Source organism: Strigops habroptila, chromosome Z (assembly GCF_004027225.2).
Source record: "Strigops habroptila isolate Jane chromosome Z, bStrHab1.2.pri, whole genome shotgun sequence".
In the NCBI taxonomy this organism is placed as follows: domain Eukaryota; kingdom Metazoa; phylum Chordata; class Aves; order Psittaciformes; family Psittacidae; genus Strigops; species Strigops habroptila.
The window spans coordinates 65622772-65639043 of record NC_044302.2 but is presented as its reverse complement, the minus strand read 5'-3'; the positions used below and the strand labels follow the sequence as shown (position 1 = coordinate 65639043).

Sequence of the window (16272 nt, the reverse complement as noted above, 5' to 3'; positions counted from 1 at the left end):
TCCTATTAATTTAACTTAAGCTGCAGGTTTATTTATCAAGTTTTACTAATGAACCATTATCAGTGTTTCTGAATATATAACTTGATGATGTATTAAAATTTTGAACAGTTTTTTAAAAGCTTTAGAGTAAGAACTGGAATACAGTATTTTTGGCTAGGCCACACATTTGCTATTCCTAGGAAAATCTGCCCATATTTGTCTAAGATATTAGCCTTAGAAAACACAGGCTTGGATATAATGAGCAAAGCTTGCTCGAAATTTAATGCTGAAAATTCCAAATGTACCATCTGCAATGAACATGCTTGTACTTGAGAAAGCTCACTATATATTGCTACACCATTTTACCTACACAGTAAGCATAAAGAAGAGCTCTGGACGAGATGTATATAGGTGAAGCAGTCTCTCATCTGATTTTTGAGCAAAGGAAAAAAGTCATTAACTAAAGCCTGCAAATTTGCTTTTCCACCTACTTGCATTTTACCACTTTTTACTATAAAGTTTGCAGTCTTAAAAAGTCACACCCTTGGATGTAAGAAAATACTACTATTTTCATCCTACTGAAGAAATACCAAGAGGTTAAACAATGAACATCTTTACTAGAATAGCCACAGCTTAATAATGATAACTTTCAGTATAAATGTACAAATTCTACACCTTTTGCTTTGCTCTGTAAGCAAATCATCATATCACACCTGTAAACAAAGCCAGGATTAAAACCTCCAACTGCATAAAATAGCAAATTGAGTTTAAGCCAGTAAGAGGCAGGAATGTTTCGTTCCACATTAGGGTGGCTCACAATAGAGGTATGCCCTATGAATTAAAAGACTTTACATTCTAAAATTTTTGGAGGACTTTCACCTGCTTAGGTCATAAGTTTTTGAAGACTCCCAGCTGTGTCCCCTTTCAGCCTCTTGTCCACCATGAGCCTCCTTGCTTGAGGGGGCAGGGTGTGAAACAGAGAAGGCCTTGATACTGTGCAAGCACAGTTCAGCAGTAGCTAAAACATGGGTTATCAACACTGGTTTGGTCATAAATCTAAACCATAGCACCATGTGGGCCTGCCCATATTCCTAGACCACCGTGACTAACACCTGTGTTCTTTATCGCCTTAAATTCATGGCCATGAGCCTGCTTTGTTACAGATACATTCTGTACTTCAGTATTTCATCTTCCATTCCACATCTTCTGTTTCACAAGCTTTTGTATGACAGTGTATTATCAGCCACTATTTATCCCAACTCATGTTTTTCATCTAGACTGACACCAATATATATCAGCTCAAGAGTTCTCAAGTGCTTGAGCAATCTCCTTATACTTAAAAATCCCCACATAGAACCTCATAATTTCTGTGCACTGAGAACAGAAATGAAACAGAAAAAAAAAAAACCCTCAAAAATATTTTGCATCAGTTCTACTGAAATCCCATCTAAGCAGAAATGAAAAATATCCTACGCATACAAGAATGCAGATCTGGAATTTCAAGTCTGGACCTCCTTGATGGGAAAAGCAGCCCACTGGACTTCCCAAAAACAGTCTGGGGGAATCCTTTAAGGGAAAAAACATATTAACGCTTTCATGCAAGAAAGACACTGACAGATACAAGGATCCTTAGGTCATAAGACAAGAAAGAGGAGCAATACAGTGATGTGCAAGCAGGTCATGCATGGGTCTTTAGTCATTCTGCACACTCCATTTCTCATAGTGGATGACTGCTGTGATAATATTTCTAAAAAATTAGTATTTTATAACTCTGGGTCCCCACCATATTCCAGCTCAGAGACGTAACTTCCTACCTATTTTGAATTCAGAGTGCAATTTCAATTGTACTGTGCAAGATACATACTGCACTTAATTTTAAATTTCATTAGATGCTGTTCTGCATTAAATGGACATCTCATTTCTCTTTAAAGCTGCATTTCAAAGATGAATGAGCAAATTGTCAAAACAAGTTCAAGTCCTACTCTTATCTTTGTTGATAATTGTTTTTTAATGAAACTTATATCTTCGATTCAGCAGGAACAAGGTTTGCTCCTAGTTGGAAACAGCATAGATAGCCTAATTCTAAAACACTCATTACACAGCAAAACAATAGTAACTGTTCATCTTATGTTTAGGAAGTATTAAGAGAAGTAGTGCAGGAACGTAAATTCTGCTGAAAGATGTAACACATACCTTCTCATTACACCAACTTTGGCACCCACTGACACCTCTTCCCAGCAGCCTCACCATCCTACATGTTGAACAAGTAAATAGGCCATAGTTTCTACCTCATGCAACTGCCTCTACATGCAACTTGAAACTGGCCTACCACTTTACCAATCAAAACTAGCCTACTGTAGTTGTAGACTCTCTCCTCCTAAGTTCAAAACCTCAAAATACAGATGCATAGCTAGCAGAAATATCAAAAGACCATCCAAAAAAACCCCTTTAATTTCTAACTCTCCATAAAAAAAGATTTCATAGAAAAGAATTCTTTGCAGTGAATTCCACATATACCATAACTATCTAAGCTTGTAACCTTCCTATTGATTATTTTGAATTGGAATGAAAGATCTGACTCATTTTTATCATTTACATGAAAGAACTAAAAGCAGTTGTTTCATTTTATTTGAGAGCTCATTGTCTGTTATTTCAATAACCAGAAAGAGGAAAAAGGCTTTCCTGTAGTGTTGTTATTAGATGTTTTGAGACCATGAGAGTTTTAGACATCCTAAAAAGGAAGAGCACTGCTCCTGTAACACCAGTTAGGTGGTAGGAAATACTGCTCAGTGACCAATACCAAGGTAGTGAAAAAGTACTATCTTTGTTCATCTTTGAGGAATTGGAATTCTGGTTGAGCTTTGTTTTTGTTTATTCCTCTATTTCTCTCACTTTCAATGACTACTCAAAGGAACGTCTTTCCTTTGGCTCTCAAAAAGTTGTAAGTCATATCACGTGGACTTCAGAGGGGATTATGCAATGCAGTGCGGTAATATAATGAGCGGATTAGAAGAGGTATTTCCACTATTGAAGCTGGCTACTGATTGCGTAGTCCCACGGATTTTTCATTGTTTTGTCAATATGAAATGCTCTCACAAGGGACCGACCGTAGAGAGACTAATGATGAGGGTGCTTGTTGCACGTGTGTGAAATCAGCTTAACAAAGATTCTTTATCCTCTAGGATTTCTAATTGTCCTTAGCTACCAGCAATTCTGGGATCCCACTCTCAGAGAGCTTCAAATGAACACATATTTTGTTCTGAAGCAGGAAAACATGAGAATTTAAAAACATCAACACTTTGCTTGTTTTCTGTTCTGTTTTAATGCAGACCTTATCTCTTCCCATAGGTTAAGAACCTACTTGAGACTAAAAGAAAAACATTATCAAATGTACTATGGTAGTGTCCTGGCAAACAAAACAAAAAGTGAAATAAGAAATGCTCTAAATGTATCTGTAAAATTATCCCACTTCAGCATGGTACAGTTCTGCAAGCTGCAATGTTTATTTCCCTTATTTTTACAATTTTACACTGGAACCTTTAGCTAATGTAAGCAACACAGATCTAACATCTCATTACCTCCATGCTGCCTCACGCCCCTAGGCACTTGCTTGGGTCACTAGATCGTAATTAACTTAGAAGCTAGCTGATGAATCACTAACGCTGCTCCTTCTAAAATGTGGCAATCTCACTGTAAGTTGACACAGACTGAACTCTACTTCATTATTAACATCTGCAAAAATTGCAGTACAAGATATGGCCATAAAAGCAATGAATTTAAAATCAGAATAGAACCAAACCATGGTAAATCAGGATTGTAATCTTTGATTGCTCTTTCTATACCAATGACTTCTGACAGTTTGGTTCAGACCCTACTCTTCATAAACGAACTGGTGAAGACTAGTTCATAGAAAACAATCCATAATCTGCAGTTTCCTAATGATCCTAAACAAAGTCCATTAAATTTGCAGTGACACTGAGACAAAGTAGACACCTGACATTCAGTCACTGATACCTGGAATTAACAATATCACACTCAGTGTAAACATCTGATCTATTGATCTGAAATATATACTAAGGTAATTCTCTAACTTACATTCCCCTTAAGAAAGGCATCAGACAGACCACACTCTGCAACGTGACACCATCACTGAATCCTTTGGGTTTTAAGCCTCCAGAGGCTGGAGGAAGTCAAGATGTAAAGTAGGAATACAGAAGAAGAGCAGACACAATGGAGATTCCCTCTGAAAAAGACCTTTTCCAGGTCTGCTGATTCCTTACTGCAACTTAATAGCCTCCATCCACAGCTTAATCATTAGCTTTCTCATGTCCTCCCTGCACGTGTGAGCCTTGGGATCTGCAGTTCAATCCAGTTTGAAAGCCTTTAGCAAGCACAAGCAAAAAAAGTAGTGACTAGTCTAAAAAATTGCTAAGATCTTTTTTTGTTGTTGTGACTAGCCATTTGACAGCAGAATTGTTTTTTACACAAAAGATAAAGCACAAGATGGTGCAGCAGTGCTTTTCACTATGGCTTATCTTCCCTTCAGTTTTGTCTGCCACACGCAATACAGCCAATTTCAAAGCAATAGCAACAGGTGCATACCAGCAATCAAAGCCCATAAACTACATAGACAGATAACCCTAATTGTCAGCACTTCTTTCTACCACACAGCTGCAGTAGGAATCTTTTTGAGATGCTGGCAATGAGAGACTTCAGGTTTCCTGTGTTTGACTGTGCTCAGTTCTTCAGGTATCTGCTCTGAATAGTGTCATAGGAGTCAATGAAATTTTTTAATTTTGCTTTATTGACCATCCATGAGCCAACAGAAGCTGATCTTCCTGTCAAATATCCAGTATCTATCCTGATTAAATGATTCAGGACATACTACAGGTCTTCAATATAAGCAGACAGTATAAACTAGCAGCTTTTCACTCTTGGAAGAAAATTAAGCCTTTTGCATTTTACATCTACATTAATATGACTGACGAAAGGAAGAATGAATCAGAATGGATGTCACAGAAAACAATGTCAAAATGTTGGATCAAGCTGCCCTGAAACTCTTTAACTGCATAACTCTTTTTGCTGTTGTCAGAAAAGATGCAATGCTGTCCAGATATTGCAAAGTTTAGACATAAGTAGTTGTGTTTCTTATGATTTTTGAACAGCAAAATTGTTGTCTCCCAAAAATGTTAGACTCATTAAAAAATAATTTAGAAGATTATTAAAGTGAGTTATTTATGTAGTGGGATGCATCACTGAAAAATGTTGAAAAGGCATCCAAAGAGTGACTCAGTATCTCCAAAACAGAAACAACAGTTTACTTTTGCTTTTTCTTACATAAGTTTAGTAAGAACTGCATTTAACTTAGCTAGAATTATTTAAAGGAGGGTTTTAAAAGGTCCTCTGTTTTATAAAAGTGCCTGTCTGCAGAGTAAGACCTAAGCTCTGAAATACCATCCCTGAGAAATTTTCATGAAACAGAAAAACTCATTTTCGTTTGGTCAAAATACCAAAATGTTTTAATGCTATGAACACTTCTGTTTTATTTATGAGGCTATACAATGGGTAGACTATTACTTCAGTGATCCCATCTGCATTCTGTTTAAGAACCTGTGACTAATGCTAGTTTTTCAACATAGATAGTTACAGGTAATGGTAAACAGAAAAGTTTAACAGAAGAACAGAAAAAGAATAAAGTATCAGCAGACAGCAGTAAACGAAAACAAGATGCTTTGCATAGCAGGAATGACTTCATCCACAGCTGACTGCTGTCTTTAGCCTCTGAGCAAAAGGAAGCTCTAGTATAGGCCTGTACCATTTACAAGCTTCATGATTTGTTGCCAATTTGTAGAAACCAAAGTAAACTTCTGGCAGGACTTGTACATACCATAGTAGTTAAAGTAACTAACGTCCCACCCTGATTTTGACTACAAGCCTTGAAAGATTAGTCTAATGTTTTTTTCTACCCTCCTATTCTCCCTACCTAATAGAAGATTTAATGTAAAATTTCAAAAATATAATTGTGTAAAGTGCCACTCTGGTTACCTACAGTCTCTTCACAAGCCACCAGTTAATTTTTTCTCATTCTTTTTTCCTCACCAATAAGCCTCGGCAGCAGAAAGCCTTCACTACTAATTAAAAGTGAAAAGCTAGCAAACAGGCCCAGTACTCTGACGTTTCACAGCTGATTGCATAGCTGCCCAGAGACACCTGCTTATTTTTACAGCAATTCTTTTTACTCTTTATCATTCCATCCCTTAAGGTTGGGTTACAAAATGAGTTAGAATAAACTAGCTCATTTCATGGAACAATGGCACGTTTGTAAATCCCACCTTTATTGGAAGACACAAATCACTATTATGCAATGATGTTCAGTTGCTATAGCAGGAATCAGGAATCAACCAAACTGATCTTCCACATTACAAAGTCTTTGCAAAGCATGGCTTTCGGAATGTTTCCTGGTTGTGATTACCTCAACTTTCAAGAACAACTTGAGTATCTAGTGCCAAATTACCACATATGCTGGATAATCAGAGTTCCCACCCCAATTTCTAAAGATATTTTAGAGACATAGAAACATACATAGGCTACTAGTAGTGCTTTTCAGTACCTATTTGACTCATGTTGAGTCTAGTGGGAACTAGAGAAGGAAGAGTGACGGCCCCCAAAATTGAAGGTGCTTAGGTGCTGCTTACCAGGCTCAGTGTACTTGCTAATTGGAAGTACTGAGCCTCTAAGCAGAGGAGAGACTGCCAAGTAATCTTCTGCTGAAAGCATGCTTCACGTATCCTCTGCGTCCAAAAGCTGACTACACTAAGCCTATACTTCCTGATAACATTGACAAAGCTCAGTACATCACAGTATCTGCCCCCCCACCACCGCATCTCACCAGAACCTTAAGGCTGGGCAGCAAGAGTATTCATCAGGGATTTGAGTTTTCATCCGTATGAAAACTCAAGTCCCCCAGCCCTAGGAAAGAAGGTAATCAGTCCAGTTTTATATCCCATATAAAACTCTAACTAGCAACAAAACAGAAAGCAGCCTCCCTTCTCCAGACACACTTTATAAGTACCCAGCCAAAGAAAAAGATTTCGTGATTCACAGCCGGAGGTATGTGACTCCTTGCAGCACCAAAGAGGAAGAATCCCTGAAATTGCACCTAAACTGGGGAACCTCCAAGTGTACCCTTGCCATGCCCCAGTTCCAAGAAAAGAGCATCTTCACCCAGATAAATGTGGATGTGTCCCTGGATGTGTCCCTGAAGTGGTGGGGGTGGTGGACAGCAGAAAGGGATGTGCTGTGATGCAAACTGGCAGCTCAGCTGAGGACTATTCTCAGAGGGCCAGGCTGACTGTCACATCTTTTCTCAAAACTCCTCGGAGGCCACTGCTGATAACTGCCTGTCCATCACATTCAGTTTTGTGGACAACAGTCGTAGGCACTTGGGGCATTGTCATACAGTCACCTCAGTTCACTGAAACTGGCAAGGCCAGTTCAGAAAGGTTCAGGCCATGCTTTGTTTTCCCCACTTGTGCCTGTCTCGCTCCCCTCTGACTTTAGGCTCTGCTGAATGAGGTACCTGCCTGACGTGGCTGCAAATCTGTTGTTTCTGCTTTTGGCAGTGCTGTTTTCACGTGATTCACTCGGGAGAGCTGCACAAAAGCCGGAGAAAGGAGGAAAGAGCAAACATGAAACTTCCAGAAGGCTTCCTTTTGGAGGGCTGAATGTGGCCTGTTTAGGACGCTGGTTGAGAGAGTCCCTTGGCGAACATTACTGAAGGACAAAGAGATCCAGGAAGGCTGGACACTCTCTGAGAATGAAATCCTCCAGGCGCAGGAGCAGGGAGTCCCTATGCACCGAAAATCAAACTGGTGGGGAAGAGCAGCCTGGCTGAACAGGGAGATATTGCTTGAACTCAGGGAGAAAAAGGTAATTTATCACCTGTGGAAGAACGGACAGTCAGCCCATGCAAAGTACAAGGATGTTGTTAGGTTATGTAGAGAGAAAGTTAGAAAGGCAAAGGCATGGATAGAACTTAATCCATAAAAGATAATAAAACATATTTTACAAATATATTAGCAATAAAAGGAGGGCCAAGGAGAACCTCCATCCTTGACTGCACACTGGGAGAAACCTACTGACCGAGGATGAGTAAAAGGCTGAGATACTTAATGCCGCCTTTGCCTCAGTCTTAAATAGACCAGCCATCCTTAAGGTACTCAGCCCCCTGAGCTGGATGGCAGAGATGGAGGGCTGACTGAAGTCCCCATAATCCAAGAGGAAATGGTTAGTGACCTTCTGCTCCACTTAGACGTACACAAGTCTATGGGGCCGGATGGGTTCAACACAGGAGCACTGAAGGAGCTAGCAGAAGAGCTTGCTAAGCCACTCTCCATCACCTACCAGCAGTCCTGGTCTAGTGGGCAGGTCCCAGACGATTGGAGGTTGGCCAGTGTGACACCTCTCTACAAAAAGGGCAGGAAGGAAGACCCTGGGAACTACAGGCGGGTCAGCCTGACCTTGGTGCCAGGGAAGGTCACAGACTGGGTCATACTGAGTGAGATCATAAAGCATGTGCAGGACAACAGAGGGATCAGGCCCAGTCAGCCTGGGGTCATAAAGGGCAGGTCCTGCTTGACCAAACTGATCTCCTTCTACGAAAGGTGACCAACTCGGTTGATGAGGGAAAGGCTGTGGACATTGTCTATTTGGACTTCAGTAAAGCATTTGACACTGTCTCCCACAGCATTCTCCTGGAGAAATTGGCTGCTCATGGTTTGGATAGGTGTGTTATTTGCTTAATAGACTTTTATTCATTCTTCTGTTTCAATGAACATGTTTTTTGAGCATACCTTCTAACAACTTCAGTGTAGTTAGCATTTTCCATATGACCATCTAGCTCTGAAATCTTCAGCTTGTAACTAACTAAATTGAGGCAATGCAGCAACTGGTTCTATCCACCATTTCTTCCACATCAGTGTTTTCTTTTTGCTTAAACTTAAACTAGCCCACAAGTGCAGAATGTTTACGTATTTCAAAACAGAAGACTTTACTGAATTTCTCTTTTTATTTTCTCATGGTATACTCGCTTTAGGAGATTTCTGGTGAAGAAAAGGCAGATAAGATTCAGCAAACTGAGCTTCTGTATGAAAACAGAATGAAAAAAATATGCCTAATAGGCAAAAGGGAAAGAAACAAAGAAAGAACAAGCTCCTGCATGCACTTGTTTCTAGACAAAACTATTTCGCAGCATGTAAAGTGTCAAATAAGAAAAACTAATGAGAACATATGCCAAGATTGCAATCACAAATAAATAAACTAGTATTATTCTTGAAATTAATACTAACATAATATGATTCTATGTTAATGGGCATTTCTTAGTTATCACAACTAAAATGTATGCCTTATATATGTGCATTTATTTACACAGCTTCTAAGTGCTATATCCTTACATGTTTCTCATGTCAGCCTACCAGGCAGGATCAAGCTGACTGACCAAACAAGTACTTGGCAGAATTCACCTCAGTTTTCACAGTTATTTCACAGTTATTTCACAGTTATTATATTGTAAGAATAGTTACAGCTATTTTTACTAGCTTACTGCTGTAAGATGAGTGTATCTATATGTAACAAGCAGCTATGTGTAGTGAGGCCCTGTTCTGCTATTATGAAAAAGGTGTTGATCAGGAGAGGATTGTTCCATCACAGTCTGATCCAAGGTTGTACCGAACAGATTCTCCAGTCAAACCAATGTTAAGTTTTGCTGCTGATTCCCAGCTCCTGCTGCATTATTCTGGAAAAAGTTTGTGGGGTTGTATGGAAGAAACAACACAAACCCAAAAGCATTTCAGTTGCATAAAGGTTGGAGTTTCACCTCTTGTAGTCTCTCTTCTCCAGGCAAAAAATACTAAATGCTTTCCACAATTAAAAAAAAACCAAAACAACAAAATCAACCACAAGAAAACAAAATACACAGACAATATGTTGACAACTAGTAGGATTCTCCTTCCTCTAACTCATGCAGTTCCACAGAAAGGTATTTCTTTCCGTTCTAGTTAACAAAATGTTACCACCAAAAAAATGCCCTCAAATATCCATGGGGGCAGAAAAGTGGCATGCTTCCTGAGGTGAGATTGCCCTCCTGATGTCTTCCCCAGCTCTCACAACAGCACATCCAAAGAACAAAGCTGGAATGCTAAATACCAGGAAGCAGAGCTCTGAAGGAGAAATATGGCATTCATGGAGATATATCCAACTAGTCATGTGACAGATATTACAACCTAGCAGAACTGCCACTTCTGGGTTTATAAATTTTCTATTAAACCTCCACATATAAAATCCATCACTTTAAAATACATTATTAAAGAAAACAGATCTTCATTAACTTGTATATTTTTTTGACACACTAAGTCTATAAAGTTCAAGAGGGTCAGAAGCTAAGACAGTTGTCACACATAACCGCCTCCCAATCCCTCAGTGATATGATATCTGAGAAAACTAAGAGTTACCCCTTATATTCTGCATCCCAATTGGATTAAAAATCAATTCATTTCACAAGAACTCTCCAATTGATTTTTAGGTGTTTTCAGATGGCTCCAAATGCTTTCAATGAGTAAGTGTCATGCAGTGTGCATGGAAGAGGCATAAATATTTCACAAAGGTTAAACGCAAATCACAGTGTTTTGGTAAGGAATCAAGTTTCCTACACTTTCATAGAAGAACTGGTGCTTTCTACCTGATGAAGTAGATACTGAAAATGTCATGAATGTCACAGTGCCTTACTTGTTCTCGTTGCTGGCATCATATCGAGGCATAGGGTCAAAATCATTTCCATTGACATCAAAACTGGCCTGAGAATCCTATAGCCAACAGGAGAAAGAAAACCAGTTTCTTATTAGTCATTGACTCATATGGCCTATACATTCTTCAGCAGGTTCCTACAAGAGGGTAATTAGGTTAACTAACATTCCTATGGTTTCATAATGATTGTATGTTTTAGGAAAGGATTATATATTTAATAATTATGGGATTTACATGTTTTATTTTTGGAAAAGAGAGAAGGATAACAAATGTTCTGAAAAAGCATAGTTCCAGTGTCAGAAAGGAGATAACAAGTGGTGTTTCATTTAACTAGAAGATTATAATTCTTCTAAGAAACTTCTGGAAGTTAAGAGAGTTCATTCTCAAAATTGGGATTTTGCTAAATGTTTCAAGATTCAAGAAATTATCTACACAATGATGACTGAAATATCTAATACTTTCAAGGAATAATATATTTTTCTTAAGAATATTATTGTAAAAATACAACTTGACATGCAATATAAACTGCAATCCCATTTCCCTGGGAGTGCAACTGTTTCAAATATTTGCAAGTTATCTCCTTATTTTTGTTCCATATTTTACATTTACCAGAATTCTTACAGCTGAAAATAGTTCACAGAGTAAATAGCTGCTGGTTTGCATGGCTCCCATTAATCGATGCGGTAGCATGTGGTGTGTTGACACGGCAAGCAGATCTTTTTAATCTCTTCTTTGTTCAAAACCAGTTACCACATCCACCTCAAATATTCCCGTTTGCAGCCACACCAGCAATAATCTGACATATAGAAGGCATTTGTCATCAAACAACTAATGTGCATTGCTTTGGGGGAATTCCTTGTTGGCGTGAGGAAAAGGAGAGAGGAGGTGGTAAGGGAATAAATAGCTGCTTTAAATTCAGTGGAAGGACAGTACTAGGATGAGGTGATATATGATACAATCTGGCTCATTCACTGAGAAGGTAAAATTATATTTGGTTTGTTTAAATTACTTAAGAGATTGAAATGAAAGATGTGGCATGCATTAGGATCAAGCTTACATAGACAAATAGGGCAATTGCCTGTCACTTGTGTTTGTGCAGTCTTCATGTATTTCAAAGCTGAGTTCCACATGCAGCATGGGGAAGGATACGGATGTAAGTACGGCTAATTTAGAATAAGTGGCTTTAAACTGTGGACACTATTGTAGCTTTTGATGGGTTGTTAAAGATATTTTTGTCACCTTCATTCTGCAATGCTCTATCAAGGTGATATGCTCACTGTGTTCAGGGCTCTTTTATAAGATCTGTGTAATGGGAGTGAAGGTAATCCTTGCCTTGAATTGGTCATCTTCTACAGCCTGGCTCAATCCATACATATTTGTTTATTTTCTTACCTCAAGTGAATGTTCACCTTGCACACTTTATTCCAGAGAAATTAGAAGGTACTCAAGGTCACGTTCTTTCAGGTAATGCCTTACTCCCAAAAGCACAGGACTAATCACTCCAGAAAAGTGCATCCCTGATGCTCCAAACAGCTTCAAACTCTGACACTAACACAAGAAGTCACCCACTAGAGAAGGAGCTTCTCCTCAAGTTATATAACCCTCCAAGGTATATTAAACCAATCATTTAAATGTGATGAACCACAAGCAAACAGAAATCTCCTGAGCGACGTGAGACATAGGACACAGAAAACAAAGGACCGCTTTATTACAAATTGTGAGGGGACTCACTGGAGTTAAGAAAGATATTTACTAGGAAGATCCCAAAATATTCTACACTTGTTTTTAACTGAGTGAATCATAGCAAGTAATGTTCTTTTCCTTTAATACGATTTCTAGCAGTATGATAAATAGCTTTAAAAATAAATACATGGAAGGATATGCCTAAAATTACAGCCTTTGAGAAACGTTACTGTTTTACTAGCTTTGCTGGCCAAAAATGGACTTCAGCTGCATGCATTAATTGAAATGCAGTGTATTCCATTTCTAAGTTCCTAGAGTGCAAGGATATTAAGTAAAATAATTACAGAAAAGCGAAAAAGCATCTGATGATTGGTTCCTGTCCTTCAGAAATTCAGCTACAAGAGGCATTCAGGTATTAAGTATGTTCAGATGGAACACAGTCTTAGCCAAAACAATACAGGTTACCAAAAGTTTTCGTCCTTCCTCCCATTGGTGTTAACATTTGTGGAAACCCCCACAAGATTCTTCCTCCTTCCCTTCTCCCTTTTTCCCCTCCATTTTTCCTCCCTCAATTACTCCCTCCCTCATTCCCTCCTTCCATCTTTCCAGGAGCAATAAATTTATTTGAGGTAATAATAAAGCAGAAAATCTGAACTCCCGTGGACACTCACGTAATTCTGCATCAAGTCTGGGTGGTTTCTTTCGATGCCGTCATCCAGGATGGTGACCACAACGTTCTTTCCAGTGTAACCTCGCTTCCAAGCACCTACTATATTCATATCTGATTGGCAATGGTGGGTGTTATCGCTGCAGTGCTGGGGAGAGAAGAGGAGATAAAGATGTTGGATGTTGCAGATTAGTGAACACTGTGGGGTTGAGATACTATCCTACTTTTATTAACATTACTATTTAAATCAGCACATGAGCATATTGATTTGAACAGCAACTATATAAGATCAACACCTTTATTTAGACAGAAAGTAATTTAAATGCCAAATTGAACAAAAATTGCTAGTTCTGCTTATTTTTCATTCTGATTACTCTTCATGCTAAACAATCAAAAAGTGAAGCATCCAGCCATACTGAACCACTAGAAGCCATGTGTAAAATGAAGTAACTGTTTCTGGCTGCTAAGCATCCTCATTTGAAATGTACCTTTGAATTATTTGAAATTTTTCAGAAAAACAAACCATATGTGGACAAAAGTAGACAACTGTCTGTACAGAAATGGTCATAAAAAAAACCCCTTGCTTTTTGGAGCTTATGTGCTGTAGAACTTCTTGACAGAATGTCTGGAAACTAATCCAGATTCATTTCTATCTACAAAAGAAGGCTTTTGGCAGGTTTTGTGCAGTATCAGCAGGAGATGAACCTGTAACCAAAACAACACCCTTGAAAACTTGCAGCTTAGGATGTCTGATGAATTTTAATAGCTAGACTGAGAGCAGCTTGGGGTACAGTTTCAGAGCAACCAAGTCCAGTGTGGTGGAGAAAGAAAGTTTAGGGCGTATTAAAACTGAAAGCCTCTTCCTTGACATGAATGCACTCAGCTCACGTGAAGAAATTTGGCTTGCCATTGCAATGAGACATGACCCTCGGGTATTTGTATGCCCCATTAGTGACTCTCTAACCCACACACAGAGCCCTCCCCTGCGAAGTGAGTTCAACGAGCCCCTCATTGGCACTGCTTTCTTCCAGCTCCTCTAGGGTCAGATAGAGCAACAGGCAAAAACATAAAAAGTAGGGTGTGCAGGGAAGGGGAACAGCAAAGGGCGGGAGGGAGAAAAATAAATTAAAGAAGAAACTTGTATCATAGCAACACTGGCCACACAAGCATGCTCCACCTCACTCCTTGTCCCACTGTCTCATGTCCCCACTTCAGCCTCATGTTTTGGCACTCCACAATTTGTAAGGAGTATGAAGAAACTCATGGGAACGTACTGACTTCACTTAGTCCATCCCTCTCCTCCTGAATGTGAGCACACTGAAGAACTGTCAGGCATACTGGGTGCAAACTGACATCAGATTACTATTAAATCATATTTTTCCTCCTTTTTCTCCAGTTTACAGCCCTACACTGTCAAACACAAACCAGAGGCTTTAAGAGTGGTCATTTGCTATTACTAAAGCAAGATTTTATTATTAGGCACTATACGTATATGTACATAATACAAAGTCTCTTTCATGGTCTTTCCCTTCTGGCTGCAAATATCTGTCTGTCTCTCTCTTGTCTATCCATCTGCACACAAAGGAGTTTGAAGGACTTCAGGGACCAGTTCCAAGGTACGTATAGGGCAGGCTTAATGCTTTTGTTCTGTTTATTGATGGAAATGCTCACACTGCCGGCTTTATAAAATTAATTACAGTCTAAAATTGCCATCTGGATGCTGAATGTAATGGTTGTACGCATGAGGCTTTCTAATGTACAAACAAGGGAGTTAAAAAGTGTGTAATGTTTCCAGGTGACTTTGCACTTTTCAGAAGTGTTACTGAATTAAGCATCAGAAGCTACCTGCAAAAGCTATTAATATCATTCACATTTTGCTGATGTGAAGACAAGGAGGCAAAAAGGTGAAAGTATCAGCCTCCCAGCCTGGAAAGCTGCAATGGGCAATCAGGACTCCTTGCTCTAACTTCCAGTCACATTTACTTGTCCGTTATACTGCCCTTTTATCCCCTTCTCTGAAATGCCAAATGACCCTATGGCTGCTTTGCTGCCTGTCTTCCTAGGGGATGAGCTCATTTTTCTGCTGCCATGCTAGTCAAACCACTCAGGCTGAGCAAGCATATGGGTTTTTAATCCCATTCCCCTGCAAGCTCTTTGGCCCTCCACCAGAAGACCACTGCTTTTTCCTTTAATGATCTTGGCACAGTCAGTCATTCTCACCTTACCTGAACTTCTGCTTTTGTGGTGGTGGCTGAAGGGGGCTAATTCATCAGCTGCTTTGCTACATGCATGTAGACAAACACAAGAGATATTCCTTGCTTTAGCGCTTACATTCTGATGATTCTTTCACGAGACGTGCCACGTTAAATTGATACTCAAATTATCTTGCTCTGTTCCAAGACTGAGCAGAAAGCTAGTCTAAACAAAATCTTTCTGCATAAAAGAAATTCCAGGAGTAAAGCAGGCATAACTCCATGCCTACTTATAACTTTGGAACACAGATACATAACATATGGATACAAAATGCAAAGGCAGCAAAGAAGCATCCAACTGGGAGTAGTTCAACAGCAGTTGAAGGGTTTGGTTTTTATGGTTACAATATAGAACATACTCTCAAGTCCTATTAAAAATAGCATCTTTATTTCTTTTCACCTCTCCTTCTTACTCTTCTTACCCCCCACAATTCTTTATCTACACTCTTCTCTCCCTGCTCCTAGCCTTGTTCTTCTTTTCCAGTACTGTCTTTTATCACTTACATTCCAATTTTCTTTGGTTCAACACCTTATCTCAGATTCCCATACTTGAACCACAAACTATACCTTCCTCCAGATTATTGTCTGATTTTCTCCAGATTTATCAGTATCAAAGCAGTCTAAATTGTTTTTTGTCAGGAACACTTCAAATCTCAGAACTCTTTAAATACTATATAACACGGTGCAAATATGCTGTTCCACACTGAACAGCATCTAAGGTGCCATCTATTACTTTGATTCACTTGCACTCTTTCCTGTCTCCCTGTGCTGAAATAAGAGTTCAGCTGGGATAAGAGTTAACTTTCTTCAAAGTAGCTGCTGTGGACTATGTTTTGCATTTGTGCTGCAGTGTTGGTAAGACAGGGATGTTTTAGTTATTGCTGAGCAGTG

At 39.1% G+C, this 16272-nt stretch overlaps 1 protein-coding gene across 2 annotated transcripts in view; it reads right to left on the bottom strand.

The window, feature by feature from the left end:
• Positions 1-16272, bottom strand: part of PCSK5 (proprotein convertase subtilisin/kexin type 5) — a 253347-nt gene that overhangs the window by 162310 nt on the left and 74765 nt on the right. For both annotated transcript variants that reach the window (XM_030469899.1, XM_030469898.1), the window contains exons 4-5: positions 13134-13277; positions 10762-10838 (exon numbers count right to left, since the gene is read on the bottom strand). In XM_030469899.1, the coding sequence (XP_030325759.1) occupies positions 10762-10838; positions 13134-13277 (221 nt within the window). The remainder of the gene's footprint in view (positions 1-10761; positions 10839-13133; positions 13278-16272) is intronic.